A 12423-nucleotide genomic window follows, 5' to 3' on the forward strand; every position below is an offset into this window, starting at 1 on the left:
GAATGGGCGAATTCAGTTCAGATGACTATCATATCTACTACTGCGGGCAGGAATCCCGTAAAAGAAATGGAGTGGCCCTCATAGTCAACAAAAGAGTGGCGAAAGCTGTACTGGGATGCAATTTCAAAAATGATAGATTGATCTCGATACGAATCCAAGGCAGTCCTTTTAACATCACAGTAATCCAAGTTTATGCATGAACTTCCAGTGCTGAAGAAACTGAAATTGACCATTCTATGAAGACTTACAACACCTTATAGAAATGACACCAAAGAAGGATGTTCTTCTCATTATAGGGGATTGGAATGCTAAAGTAGGGAGTCAAGAGATAAAAGGAACAACTGGCAAGTTTGGCCTTGGAGTTCAAAATGAAGCAGGGCAAAGGCTAATAGAGTTCTGTCAGGAGAACAAGCTGGTCATCACAAACACTCTTTTCCAACAACACAAGAGACGACTCTACACATGGACATCACCAGATGGGCGACATCGAAATCAGATTGATTATATTCTCTGCAGCCAAAGATGGAGAAGCTCTATACACTCAGCAAAAACAAGACCTGGAGCTGACTGTGGCTCTGATCATCAGCTTCTTATAGCAAAATTCCAGCTTAAACTGAAGAAAGTAGGAAAAACCACTGGGCCAGTAAGATACAATCTAAATCAAATTCCTTATGAATACACAGTTGAAGTGAAAAACAGGTTTAAGGACTTAGATTTGGTGGATAGAGTGCCTGAAGAACTGTGGATGGAGGCTCGTAACATTATACAGGAGGCAGCAACGAAAACCATCCCAATGAAAAAGAAATGCAAGAAAGCAAAGTGGCTGTCCAATGAGGCCTTAAAAATAGCGGGGGAGAGAAGGCAAGCAAAATGCGAGGGAGATAGTGAAAGATACAGGAAATTGAATGCAGATTTCCAAAGAACAGCAAGGAGAGACAAGAGGGCCTTTCTAAACGAGCAATGCAAAGAAATAGAGGAAAATAACAGAATGGGAAAAACCAGAGATCTGTTCAAGAAAATTGGAGATATGAAAGGAACATTTCGTACAAAGATTACCACAATTAAGGACAAAAGTGGAAAGGACCTAACAGAAGCAGAAGACATCAAGGAGAGGTGGCAAGAATACACAGAGGAACTATACCAGAAAGATATAGAGGTCTCATACACCCCAGGTAGTGTGGTTGCTGACCTTGAGCCAGACATCCTGGAGAGTGAAGTCAAATGGGCCTTAGAAAGCCTTGCTAACAACAAGGCCAATGGAAGTGATGATATTCCAGCTAAACTATTTAAAATCCTAAAAGATAATGCTGTTAAGGTGCTACACTCAATATGCCGACAAGTTTGGAAAACTCAGCAGTGGCCAGAGGATTGGAGAAGATCAGTTTACATCCCAATCCCAAAGAAGGGCAGTGCCAAAGAATGCTCTAACTACCGCACAATTGCACTCATTTCACACGCTAGCAAGGTTATGCTTAAAATTCTACAAGGCAGGCTTAAGCAGTACGTGGACCGAGAACTCCCAGAAGTGCAAGCTGGATTTCGAAGGGGCAGAGGAACCAGAGACCAAATTGCAAACATGCGCTGGATTATGGAGAAAGCTAGAGAGTTCCAGAAAAACATCTACTTCTGCTTCATTGACTACGCAAAAGCATTTGACTGTGTCGACCACAGCAAACTATGGAAAGTTCTTAAAGAAATGGGAGTGCCTGATCACCTCATCCGTCTCCTGAGAAATCTGTATGTGGGACGAGAAGCTACAGTTAGAACTGGATATGGAATAACTGATTGGTTCAAAATTGGGAAAGGAGTACGACAAGGCTGTATATTGTCTCCCTGCTTATTTAACTTATATGCAGAATTCATCATGCGAAAGGCTGGGCTGGATGAATCCCAAACCGGAATTAAGATTGCCGGAAAAAATATCAACAACCTCAGATATGCTGATGATACAACCTTGATGGCAGAAAGTGAGGAGGAATTGAAGAACCTTTTAATGAGGGTGAAAGAGGAAAGCGCAAAATATGGTCTGAAGCTCAACATCAAAAAAACTAAGATCATGGCCACTGGTCCCATCACCTCCTGGCAAATAGAAGGGGAAGAAATGGAGGCAGTGAGAGATTTCACTTTCTTGGGTTCCATGATCACTGCAGATGGTGACAGCAGTCACGAAATTAGAAGACGCCTGCTTCTTGGGAGAAAAGCAATGACAAACCTAGACAGCATCTTAAAAAGCAAAGACATCACCTTGCCACCAAAGGTCCGTATAGTTAAAGCTATGGTTTTCCCAGTAGTAATGTACGGAAGTGAGAGCTGGACCATCAAGAAGGCTGATCGCCGAAGAATTGATGCTTTTGAATTATGGTGCTGGAGGAGACTCTTGAGAGTCCCATGGACTGCAAGAAGATCAAACCTATCCATTCTCAAGGAAATCGGCCCTGAGTGCTCACTAGAAGGACAGATCCTGAAGTTGAGGCTCCAGTACTTTGGCCACCTCATGAGAAGAGAAGACTCCCTGGAAAAGACCCTGATGTTGGGAAAGATGGAGGGCACAAGGAGAAGGGGACGACAAAGGATGAGATGGTTGGACAGTATTCTCGAAGCTACTAACATGAGTTTGGCCAAACTGCGGGAGGCAAAACAAAATCGAAAATTCTTTCTAGTAGCACCTTAGAGACCAACTGAGTTTGTTCCTGGTATGAGCTTTCGTGTGCATGCACACTTCTTCAGATACTGCGGGAGGCAGTGAAGGATAGGCGTGCCTGGCGTGCTCTGGTCCATGGGGTCACGAAGAGTCGGACACGACTGAACGACTGAACAACAACAACAACATACAAAACCATTGGTGTGTACTTTCACACAGTATTTATTTTTACCCAACCCTCCCCATTGATACCCATTGTGCATACTTAACAGCAGTACTATTTTTCTAGAAAAAGAGGTGTCGGAAGTCACCATGGACGCTGCCTCCCTTGTTCTCTTACAGTGGCAATGAAAGCCACCTGAGAGTTGCCACCACTGAGTTCCAGCTGAAAAAAAAATCCCTGTTTAACAGTACAATCAGATGCCATGCTTCTATGTTATTAGTGTTTATAGTAACAATAGCATTTTGCCAACTTTATTTATTTATGTACCATTAGTTGGATGAGAAAAAGGGCAAATTAGGCATTGAGTGTGGGAGGTTAGAGATCTACTAGCGTTGCTGAATTATGGTAAGAGTAAGATTTGCCTCCCATTGGTGACTCGAGAGTTGTGCATGTGCACTTACTCTGGCAATGACTCTCACTTTTTTTTTTAAACCATCGGAGAATTTGTAGTAATATAGAAAACGTAAAAAATTGAAATATTCTCTGAAACAATCTGGCTGTGCAATAATTTTTTCTTGACATTGCAAGAAGTTGTAGGACCTATAATATTTCCCCCCTGATAATTCTGATGTTACACAGAATATAATATACAAATACACAGCAAGCACTATCTTTTGCCAGCTGACAGTTTCGAGTTACTGCAATGCAGTAGTGAGTTTGTGTATTCATGGGCAAGATGTTTGGTTAGTAATATTCATTGCCACAGTGTTTACATTTCCCACTCATTTTTCATGTTTTAAAGATAATAGAATTTGTAGAATGTTGTTGATTGTCCACAGGAACTTACTTCAGATGAGAATATGTAAAGGGTTGCACTGACAATCATATGAAAGTACCAGTGACCATAGCTTCATAACTTTTCATGAACTTTACCTCAAAACATAGACAATACATTTTTCTTCAAGCTTGACATAGTTGTGAGTCGAGGCCCCGCCCCTGCTTGGAGATAAAATAAGACACATGGACACAAGTATTTAGGTTAATGGGCTAAAAAAAGGCCACAACTTTATTGGTTACAGAATGTGAGTGGTATTGGCATAGGCATTGGATCGAGCAGACTATACTTGACTCCTGGCCGCTCTGCCTGTAGGGGGAGCTTGTGGATGCAAATCAACTGGAAGCTTTCCCCTAGAGTCACCGGGGGGTTGTGCCATGGCCCTAGCCAACACCTGGGCATCGGACAGGAACCATGACCGCTGGATTCCTTTAACGCAATACCCTTCAAGGGGAGGGGTAGGTGATGGCCACAACCTTCCCTCTGACACACAACGCATTTTCCAACGCCTAACCTCCAAACCTTACAAAGTTGTGGCGATTTGCTACGAGGTAGGCAAAAAAATCAAGTGGCTGGTGCCAATCTGTCAAGTGGAAAAATTCCTCCCAGGCCCCTTGGACAACCAAGGCGACCAACCGAAGTCCATAGCAAGGTCAGGAGCAAAGCCTAGAGGGAGGGTGGGCAGGTGATCGGAGGAAGCCAGGAACAAGAAGGAGGAGCCCGCGGCCATTTTAAACGGCAAAACCACGCCCCCACCCAGCCGGATTGGCCATCTGGGAGGCGTGATGTGGGCACAGGGCTCAGTGACACAGGGGGCTTGGTTACACCCCCCTGTGAGCGCAGGAAGTGGTTCCCACTCACAACTCCTCCCCTCCGTTAAGAGGAGAGGCTTTCTCAGCTTTTCAGAGGGATGACCGTTAGCACTATATATCTGAGTTTTAAGAGAAGGGATGACATAGACATGAGATACTGTAACAAAACTACTTAAATGAACCTAATCAGAAAGAAATGTAGACTGGGGAAAAAGTCTTCTCAGGTGCTCCATTGTTAAGGCCATCTGTTTTGATTTGATGCTTTGTTGGCTGTCTCCTGGTATATATTGTTACTTAGATTGCAGCATTACTTCTCCTTTATTGAATAGATTGAAACAACAATTACTTGCAGCTGCAGGAGAAAATGGGACTTTCTAAATCAATAATGTTCTTTATATAGAAAGAGTGTGTGTCACTTAATTTTGAGCTGACTTGGTTATATTTCAAGATGGGGAAGATTGGTTTTTTTTTAAAGCACAGAATCTTTCTTAACTTCATACGGTCACAAATTTTTCATTACTAAAATCTCATTCACATGTATTTGGCTAAAATAAGTGAATGTCTAAGGGATAGCTCTCTCTTTTTTGAGAATTTGTCAAAAAAGCTTGACAATTTTGGGCAAAACTAAAAAGCAACTTCTCTTTCCAGATTTCACTGTTTGAAATATGGCAACTCTAGGAAAGAGGAATAAATGAAAATTACCTCCTCCCTTTGTCTATCTTATACCCGTAGAATTCCCGTTCCTTTCCTATCACCTACAATTTGTATGTATTAAAATTTTGGAAAATTTATAAATTAATTGAAAGTGCACAATTGAAAGTGCACAATTGAAAGTGCACAATTTGTCCTTCAAATGCGAACTAGGGAAAAAAATAAAAAAATAAAAAACCTTCCAGTAGCACCTTAGAGACCAACTAAGTTTGTTCTTAGTATGAGCTTTTGTGTGCATGCACACTTCTTCAGATACCCTGAAGAAGATATCTGAAGAAGTGTGCATGCACATGAAAGCTCATACCAAGAACAAACTTAGTTGGTCTCTAAGGTGCTACTGGAAGGATTTTTTATTTTGTTTTGACTATGGCAGACCAACACGGCTACCTACCTGTAACTAGGAAAAAAATGTTAATTCATGCTGCCTTGGTTCTTTCAGAGGTCTCCTGGTCTACCTGGGGAGGAGAATGGCTATATGGGCTGACAGGTTCATCCCAGGAGATTTCTGGGGCTCCTTAATGTTGCAGTCAACCAGAAACCAGAGAGGGACATTTTTTTTCTAACACTCATGGGAACATTTCAGACTTCTTTCAGATAGCCTGTCTCCTGATAGCTCCTTTACCCTCTTTCTCTTGACACAGTGGGGTGGCATTGCTATTGCTGCTTGGAAGGGAGGCTCAGGCTAGTGGGGGGAGCCGAGTGGCAAACCAGGGGGAGCACTAACTTGACTCCATTGGTGTGCCTACTAGGGTGCCATCTACAAGGGGCTGTGGGGGACAGGCCCCCCATATTTTCAAGAAGGTGGCTGAGGCCTCCCAAATTTCAATGGAGATTCTGAAAAGGAAGCTCCAGTTGGTCTTGCCATGTCCTTTTGACAGTCACCAGGGATGTGGCAGGGCAAAGCATCTTTGTGCCGTGTATCCCTTTCAAAATAGTAAGGCAGCTGGTGGTGGGTAGGTGCAGGATGGTGGGCTGAATCGGCCTGGCTGGGGGGGGGGTGTCACACATGTGAAGATATGCATGTGCGATGGGCCCGCCAATGTTGTCCGCAACTCGACACCGCTGGTGCCTAAACAAGTGACATTATGTGTCACTTAATTTTGAGCCAACTTGGCTATATTTTAGATTGGGAAACGGGGGGGGGGGGAGGGAATAGCTTTTGAATGGGCAGACGACATATTTTGAAAAAAAAAAAAACATTTCATGCTGTTTCAAATATACCCTGTAGCTTTCCCTACTTAGAGCCTTCAATCAGTGATTCAAACAAGAGCAAACATTTCTGTTAGCGCATGATCCTCATGGATTACTACATTTCAGAAGGTATAATGCTATTACCCTTGTCAAAGAAAACATTTCAGCTAACATGCTATCAGCTCTCTTTGCCATCAGCTTTGAGTTTACAAGTGTGCTATGAATAAATGTCCATTTGCACAACATACAGTTAAATGGCAAGGCTGTATTATTTAAAAAGTGCATTTCTATGGAAAATATTCTGAAAGAGGTATGAGAACAATAGCATTTTAAAAAACTCTTTCCTGTCTGTGTAGCTTTCAGGAGAACTACACTTGATTAGGGACATGGGTGGTGCTGTGGGTTAAACCACAGAGCCTAGGGCTTGTTGATCAGAAGGTCGGCGGTTCGAATCCCCGTGACGGGGTGAGCTCCCGTTGCTTGGTCCCTGCTCCTGCCAACCTAGCAGTTCGAAAGCATCAAAGTGCAAGTTGATAAATAGGTACCGCTCCGGTGGGAAGGTAAATGGCATTTCTGTGTACTGCTCTGGTTTGCCAGAAGCGGCTTAATCATGCTGGCCACATGACCCGGAAGCAGTACGCCGGCTCCCTCGGCCAGTAAAGCGAGCTGAGCGCCACAACCCCAGAGTTGTCCGCGACTGGACCTAATGGTCAGGGGTCCCTTTACCTTTACCTTACACTTGATTAACAATCCCAATAAACTTTCGCTTGATTCTTCTTGGGTTTACTGAAACACAGGGAAGACCTGGATTGGGGATTTTGAAACAATAAAAAGTAATGAAACTACTATGATAAGGTTCCTCATGTCCAGTTTTCATGAGCCCTGCAATGGTATTGGGCTTGGACTTGGGTTGGCAGGCCCTGATAGATGAGGACGAAGAAATTGGGGTGGTGGGCTTAAGGGTGGGAACTGGGATTGGTGAAGGGGGCTCTCTCTGTTGTGTCTCGACTTTAGCCACTTTGGAAGAGAAAGCTGGGACGCTGGCTCCTCCTCTTCCTGATCTCCTGGCAGAGCAGAGAGTCTCAGTGGCAGCTGGGGAGGGCAACCCAAGTGGTGAGGCAACAGAGGAGGTGGCAGTGACTCATCAGGAGCTTGGACAGTATATTTTGCTGGCTGACGAGTAGCAGCAAATTATGGTTTGCTAAAAATGGAAAGTGTGGGAGAGTTCAGGGGAAGCGAGAGTCTAAGCCATGGTTTGAGGCAACTCTGGAGAGGAAACATGTGAAGGGGTTCATTAATCTAAACTTTACCCTTCATTGTATGAGTGGAGCTTAAGACAGTAGTGGGTGGAACCAGAGCCAAAAGAGGGTGAAGCCACCCGTTTCTCTCTCTCTGACACCCCCTTTCTTCTTCCCAGGAGTGGACAGTGCATGGCGTGGTGCCATGGCACTGCCCTCTCAACCATGATATTGCTATTGCTTACGCAGGTGCTAACACTCTGTCAAAGCCCATCCAGTGCCCCCACTGGGGCACCCACAGAGCCCTGACCTCGCTGCTGCCCTGTCCCATCCCAGTAGGTGGCAGTAATGCCATTGTTGGGGAGGATGGTGGCACCACATCGCCCCCTGCTCCTGCTCTCTCTTTTTCCTCCCCTGCCAGCTGGCAGCCAGGGGAGAGACGGATTGCTATTGCCAGTGGTCCGAACTAGTCACTTGCAGAAGGTTTTTGAAATTCAGCTGAGGGCCACGTAAGAATACAGCCCTAGGGGCCATGGGTTGCCCACCCCTGTTCTAATCTTCTAAATGAAAAATGTATGCATGTTACCAATTTTAAACAAATGTGTTGTTGTGAGACTCGCAGAAATGTAGCCAATCTATCACTGAGCTAAACCTTGCAGGTATTTTGTATTTTCTCACATGGCTCTCATGTTCCCTGACAGGATGATGAAGTAGTGCTTCAGTGCGTTGCCAACATCCACAAAGAGCAGCGCAAGTTCTGCCTGGCAGCTGAGGGGCTCGGGAACCGCTTGTGCTTTTTGGAACCAACTTCAGAAGCAAAAGTAAGGCTCCCTTCTGAAAGGCTGTTTTTTTTTAATAAAAATAATAATGTAATTGATGGTCATTAATTTACAAATGCTGTTAAGAAATTTAATTATGCTTCCTATAATAGAATATATATCATAATAGAATATATATCAAAATTTGCTAATTCACCAAGTTTTGCTGAATCGTATATATTCTCAAGTTAAGGCGTTTGCTGCCAACAACTTTGCAATTCAAGGTTTGAAACTCTGCATATTGGACTGCATGGCCTGCGTGTGGAACAGTGGGGAGCTCAGATTGAGAATAGTCAGTGAGTACAGTTTTCTTCACTATTTTGAAGCTGATAGCAACTGATGGAAAGATAATATCACAACATTTCGGTGAGTCATGTGTTTATTACTCCCATTTTACAGATTGGGAATTGGAGGTGGGAGATGGCAGCTTATCTGAGTCAACTTTCTGAATAGGATCATTATGTCCATTCCCCAGGTCAGGCTGCTTCTACGTGTTTCCCTTTCTCTCAAATAGCCTCAGGCGCAGCTAGACAGACATTTGACTGCAGTCTTGAACCTCCTGCTTGGCTTGCTATCTCCTCTGCCCCTGTGACCAAAGAAGAGTCTGAAAGCTGATCAGGAACCAGGCAGCAGTTGTGGGGTGTGGGGAATCTCAGGTTTGATACACACAGAGTGGAAGTTGCTCCCACTACCAATCACCATAAAGCTGGCATTTATGCAATTGATTTAAAGTTTGCATGCCCAGATCTTCTATGATACAAGTGTATGCATTCTTTGTGTGTGAGTGGGAGTTTAAGATATCCTGGTCTGTGCACATGTGGCAGTTCCAGACACTTTAGGCATATTCGGGGTGGTTTTCCCCGGAGCTGAGGGCGATGAAACAGTCGCTGAGACGGCTAGAGCGCCGGTGGCGGAAAACTCATTCTGAATCAGACCGGACACGGGCTAGAGCTCAACTTCGAGCCTACCAAGTGGCAATGGCGACAGCGAAGAGGACCTTCTTCGCTGTTTCTATTGCATCTGCAGAAAACAGCAGCAGGAGACTCTTCCAGGTGGTTCGCAACCTAGCAGAACCACCTTTGTCACCGGGGTCTGGTAGGGACCCCAAGATCTCCTGCAATGCTTTTGCAAAGTTTTTTGCAGATAAAGTCGCTCAGATTCAGAAGGAGGTAGACTCCACCGTGGGAGCAGGGCCGGGGCGGGAGAGTGCTAGAGCCCTGTCTAGTCATGTTTCATGGGATCAATTCCAATCTGTTACCTCCGAGGATGTGGACAGGCTGCTTGGACGAGTGAAACCGACCACCTGTCTCCTAGATCCTTGCCCATCCTGGCTTATAAAAGCTAGCCGGGAAGGGCTGGGCGATGGCCTCTGCGCGGTGGTGAATGCTTCCCTCTGCGAGGGAATCTTTCCAGACCCGCTGAAAGAGGCGGTCATTAAACCGCTTCTTAAAAAAACATCTCTAGACCCGGCCAATATGGCCAACTATCGCCCAGTCTCAAATTTACCATTCTTGGGCAAGGTGATTGAGCGGGTGGTTGCTGAACAACTCCAAGCACGCCTGGAAGATGCGGACCATTTGGATCCCTTCCAATCAGGATTCAGGCCTCATCATGGGACTGAAACTGCCTTGGTCGCGCTGGTTGATGATCTCCGGCGGGCTAGGGACAAAGGTGAGAGCTGTTTCCTGGTTCTGCTGGATCTCTCAGCGGCCTTTGACACCATCGATCATAACATCCTTCTGGACCGGCTAGAGGGGTTGGGAGCTGGGGGCACTGTTATACAGTGGTTCCGCTCTTTCCTCCTGGGCCGTGTTCAGAAAGTGGTGGTGGGGGATGAGTGTTCAGACCCCTGGGCTCTCACTTGTGGGGTGCCTCAGGGTTCTGTCCTCTCCCCCATGCTTTTTAATATCTATATGAAGCCGCTGGGAGAGATCATCAGGGGGTTTGGGTTGGGTGTTCATCAATATGCAGATGACACCCAGCTCTACCTCTCTTTTAAATCAGAACCAGTGAAGGCGGTGAAGGTCCTGTGTGAGTGCCTGGAGGCTGTTGGAGGATGGATGGCGGCTAACAGATTGAGGTTGAATCCTGACAAGACAGAAGTACTGTTTTTGGGGGACAGGAGGCGGGCGGGTGTGGGGGACTCCCTGGTCCTGAATGGGGTAACTGTGCCCCTGAAGGACCAGGTGCGCAGCCTGGGAGTCATTTTGGACTCACAGCTGTCCATGGAAGCGCAGGTTAATTCTGTGTCCAGGGCGGCTGTCTACCAGCTCCATCTGGTACGCAGGCTGAGACCCTACCTGCCCGCAGACTGTCTTGTCAGAGTGGTGCATGCTCTGGTTATCTCCCGCTTGGACTACTGCAATGCGCTCTACGTGGGGCTACCTTTGAAGGTGACCCGGAAACTGCAATTAATCCAGAATGCGGCAGCTAGACTGGTGACTGGGAGTGGCCGCCGGGACCACATAACACCGGTCCTGAGAGATCTGCATTGGCTCCCAGTACGTTTCCGAGCACAATTCAAAGTGTTGGTGTTGACCTTTAAAGCCCTAAACGGCCTCGGTCCCGTATACCTGAAGGAGCGTCTCCACCCCCATCATTCAGCCCGGACACTGAGATCCAGCGCCGAGGGCCTTCTGGCGGTTCCCTCACTGCGAGAAGCAAAACTACAGGGAACCAGGCAGAGGGCCTTCTCGGTAGTGGCGCCCGCCCTGTGGAACGCCCTCCCGTCAGAAGTCAAGGGAATAAACAACTACCTGACATTCAGAAAACACCTAAAGGCAGCCCTGTTTAGGGAAGTTTTTAATTTGTGACTCTGTATTGTATTTTGATATTTGTTGGAGGCCGCCCAGAGTGGCTGGGGAGACCCGGCCAGATGGGCGGGGTATAAATAATAAATTATTATTATTATTATTATTATTATATTCAAAATCTAGTAATAACAATAATTGTATATAGCCCTTCATCCGTAGATCTTAGGGCGGTTCACAATCTAAAAATACAAGATAAAAAACACAAAATACATAATAAAAACAAGACCCAAAACAAACCAATAACTTCCCTCCCTTCCCCACTTAAACTTCCTGTAGTACACAGCACCCCTTGTGTAAAAAAATAAAAAATAAAACCAGATTTTCCACTGGTAAACATGACTTGCTCTGTCAACCTAGCTACAAATAGCAGGTTACTGTCTAGTTTTGGTACAAACAGTGCTTTTACAGTTTTACCCAAGCGTTCCAAATGAACTGGTGATGCTGCAAAGATAGATTCGAAGTAACCGTTAGGCTAAGCTGATCCGCGTTCCAAATGAACCGGGCCCTCAGCCTGAATGTGCTGTTTTGTGCTGCCAGCTAGAGATACTGCCTCCCTTTCAGTCTCGGGCATGGACAGAAACATATTCTTATCAAAACAGATGTGTTACATCACTCTGCTATCTATAATCCTGCTCCTGGCTGCTATTGGTTACTTTTGAAATCATCACCTGCTTACACATTGTCTGCTGAAACTGGTTCCTGTTTTGAATGCCTTCAGCTTGTGTCTTTTGCCCCTGTCCCTTCTTCACTCCTGGAGAGTTGCATTTCAAATGTGTCTTCCCATCCACAGTTGAAGCATCTGTGGACATGTAGAGCTCTGGAATCTGGCTCTGCTGTCACGTTCCCCGTAGATTCTGGCTGCATTCTGTGGGAAGAAATGTATTTCCAGTTCTGTCTTTTCTCCCACTCCACAAGTAGTCTGTTGGTCACAGATTCCACAAACAGTTGATCCTCCAGCATGGCTTCAATTGTCCCGTCACAACTGTTACTCAGTGATGACAGAATAATATAACATTTTGCCACAGGGTCAAATTCCATTCCCCACTGACTCAGTTCACTGAAGAGGCCTCCATTTCTTTGAAGATGCAATGGCAGAGAATCTCCAGGATTTAGGCTTGCCCTGTACAACTTCCATGTCAAGTACACCTTGCTGCCAGCTGTTGCATGGAGGTAAAAGTCATGCAAAGCTGTCCATATCTTT

At 45.5% G+C, this 12423-nt stretch overlaps 1 protein-coding gene across 1 annotated transcript in view; it reads left to right on the forward strand.

Annotated features, from left to right (window-relative positions):
• RYR3 (ryanodine receptor 3) overlaps positions 1-12423 on the forward strand; it is a 269478-nt gene that overhangs the window by 41129 nt on the left and 215926 nt on the right. The window contains exon 2 of the mRNA XM_033144894.1: positions 8293-8412. Coding sequence (XP_033000785.1) covers positions 8293-8412 — 120 coding nt within the window. The remainder of the gene's footprint in view (positions 1-8292; positions 8413-12423) is intronic.

Source organism: Lacerta agilis, chromosome 1 (assembly GCF_009819535.1).
Source record: "Lacerta agilis isolate rLacAgi1 chromosome 1, rLacAgi1.pri, whole genome shotgun sequence".
Taxonomy (NCBI): Eukaryota; Metazoa; Chordata; class Lepidosauria; order Squamata; family Lacertidae; genus Lacerta; species Lacerta agilis.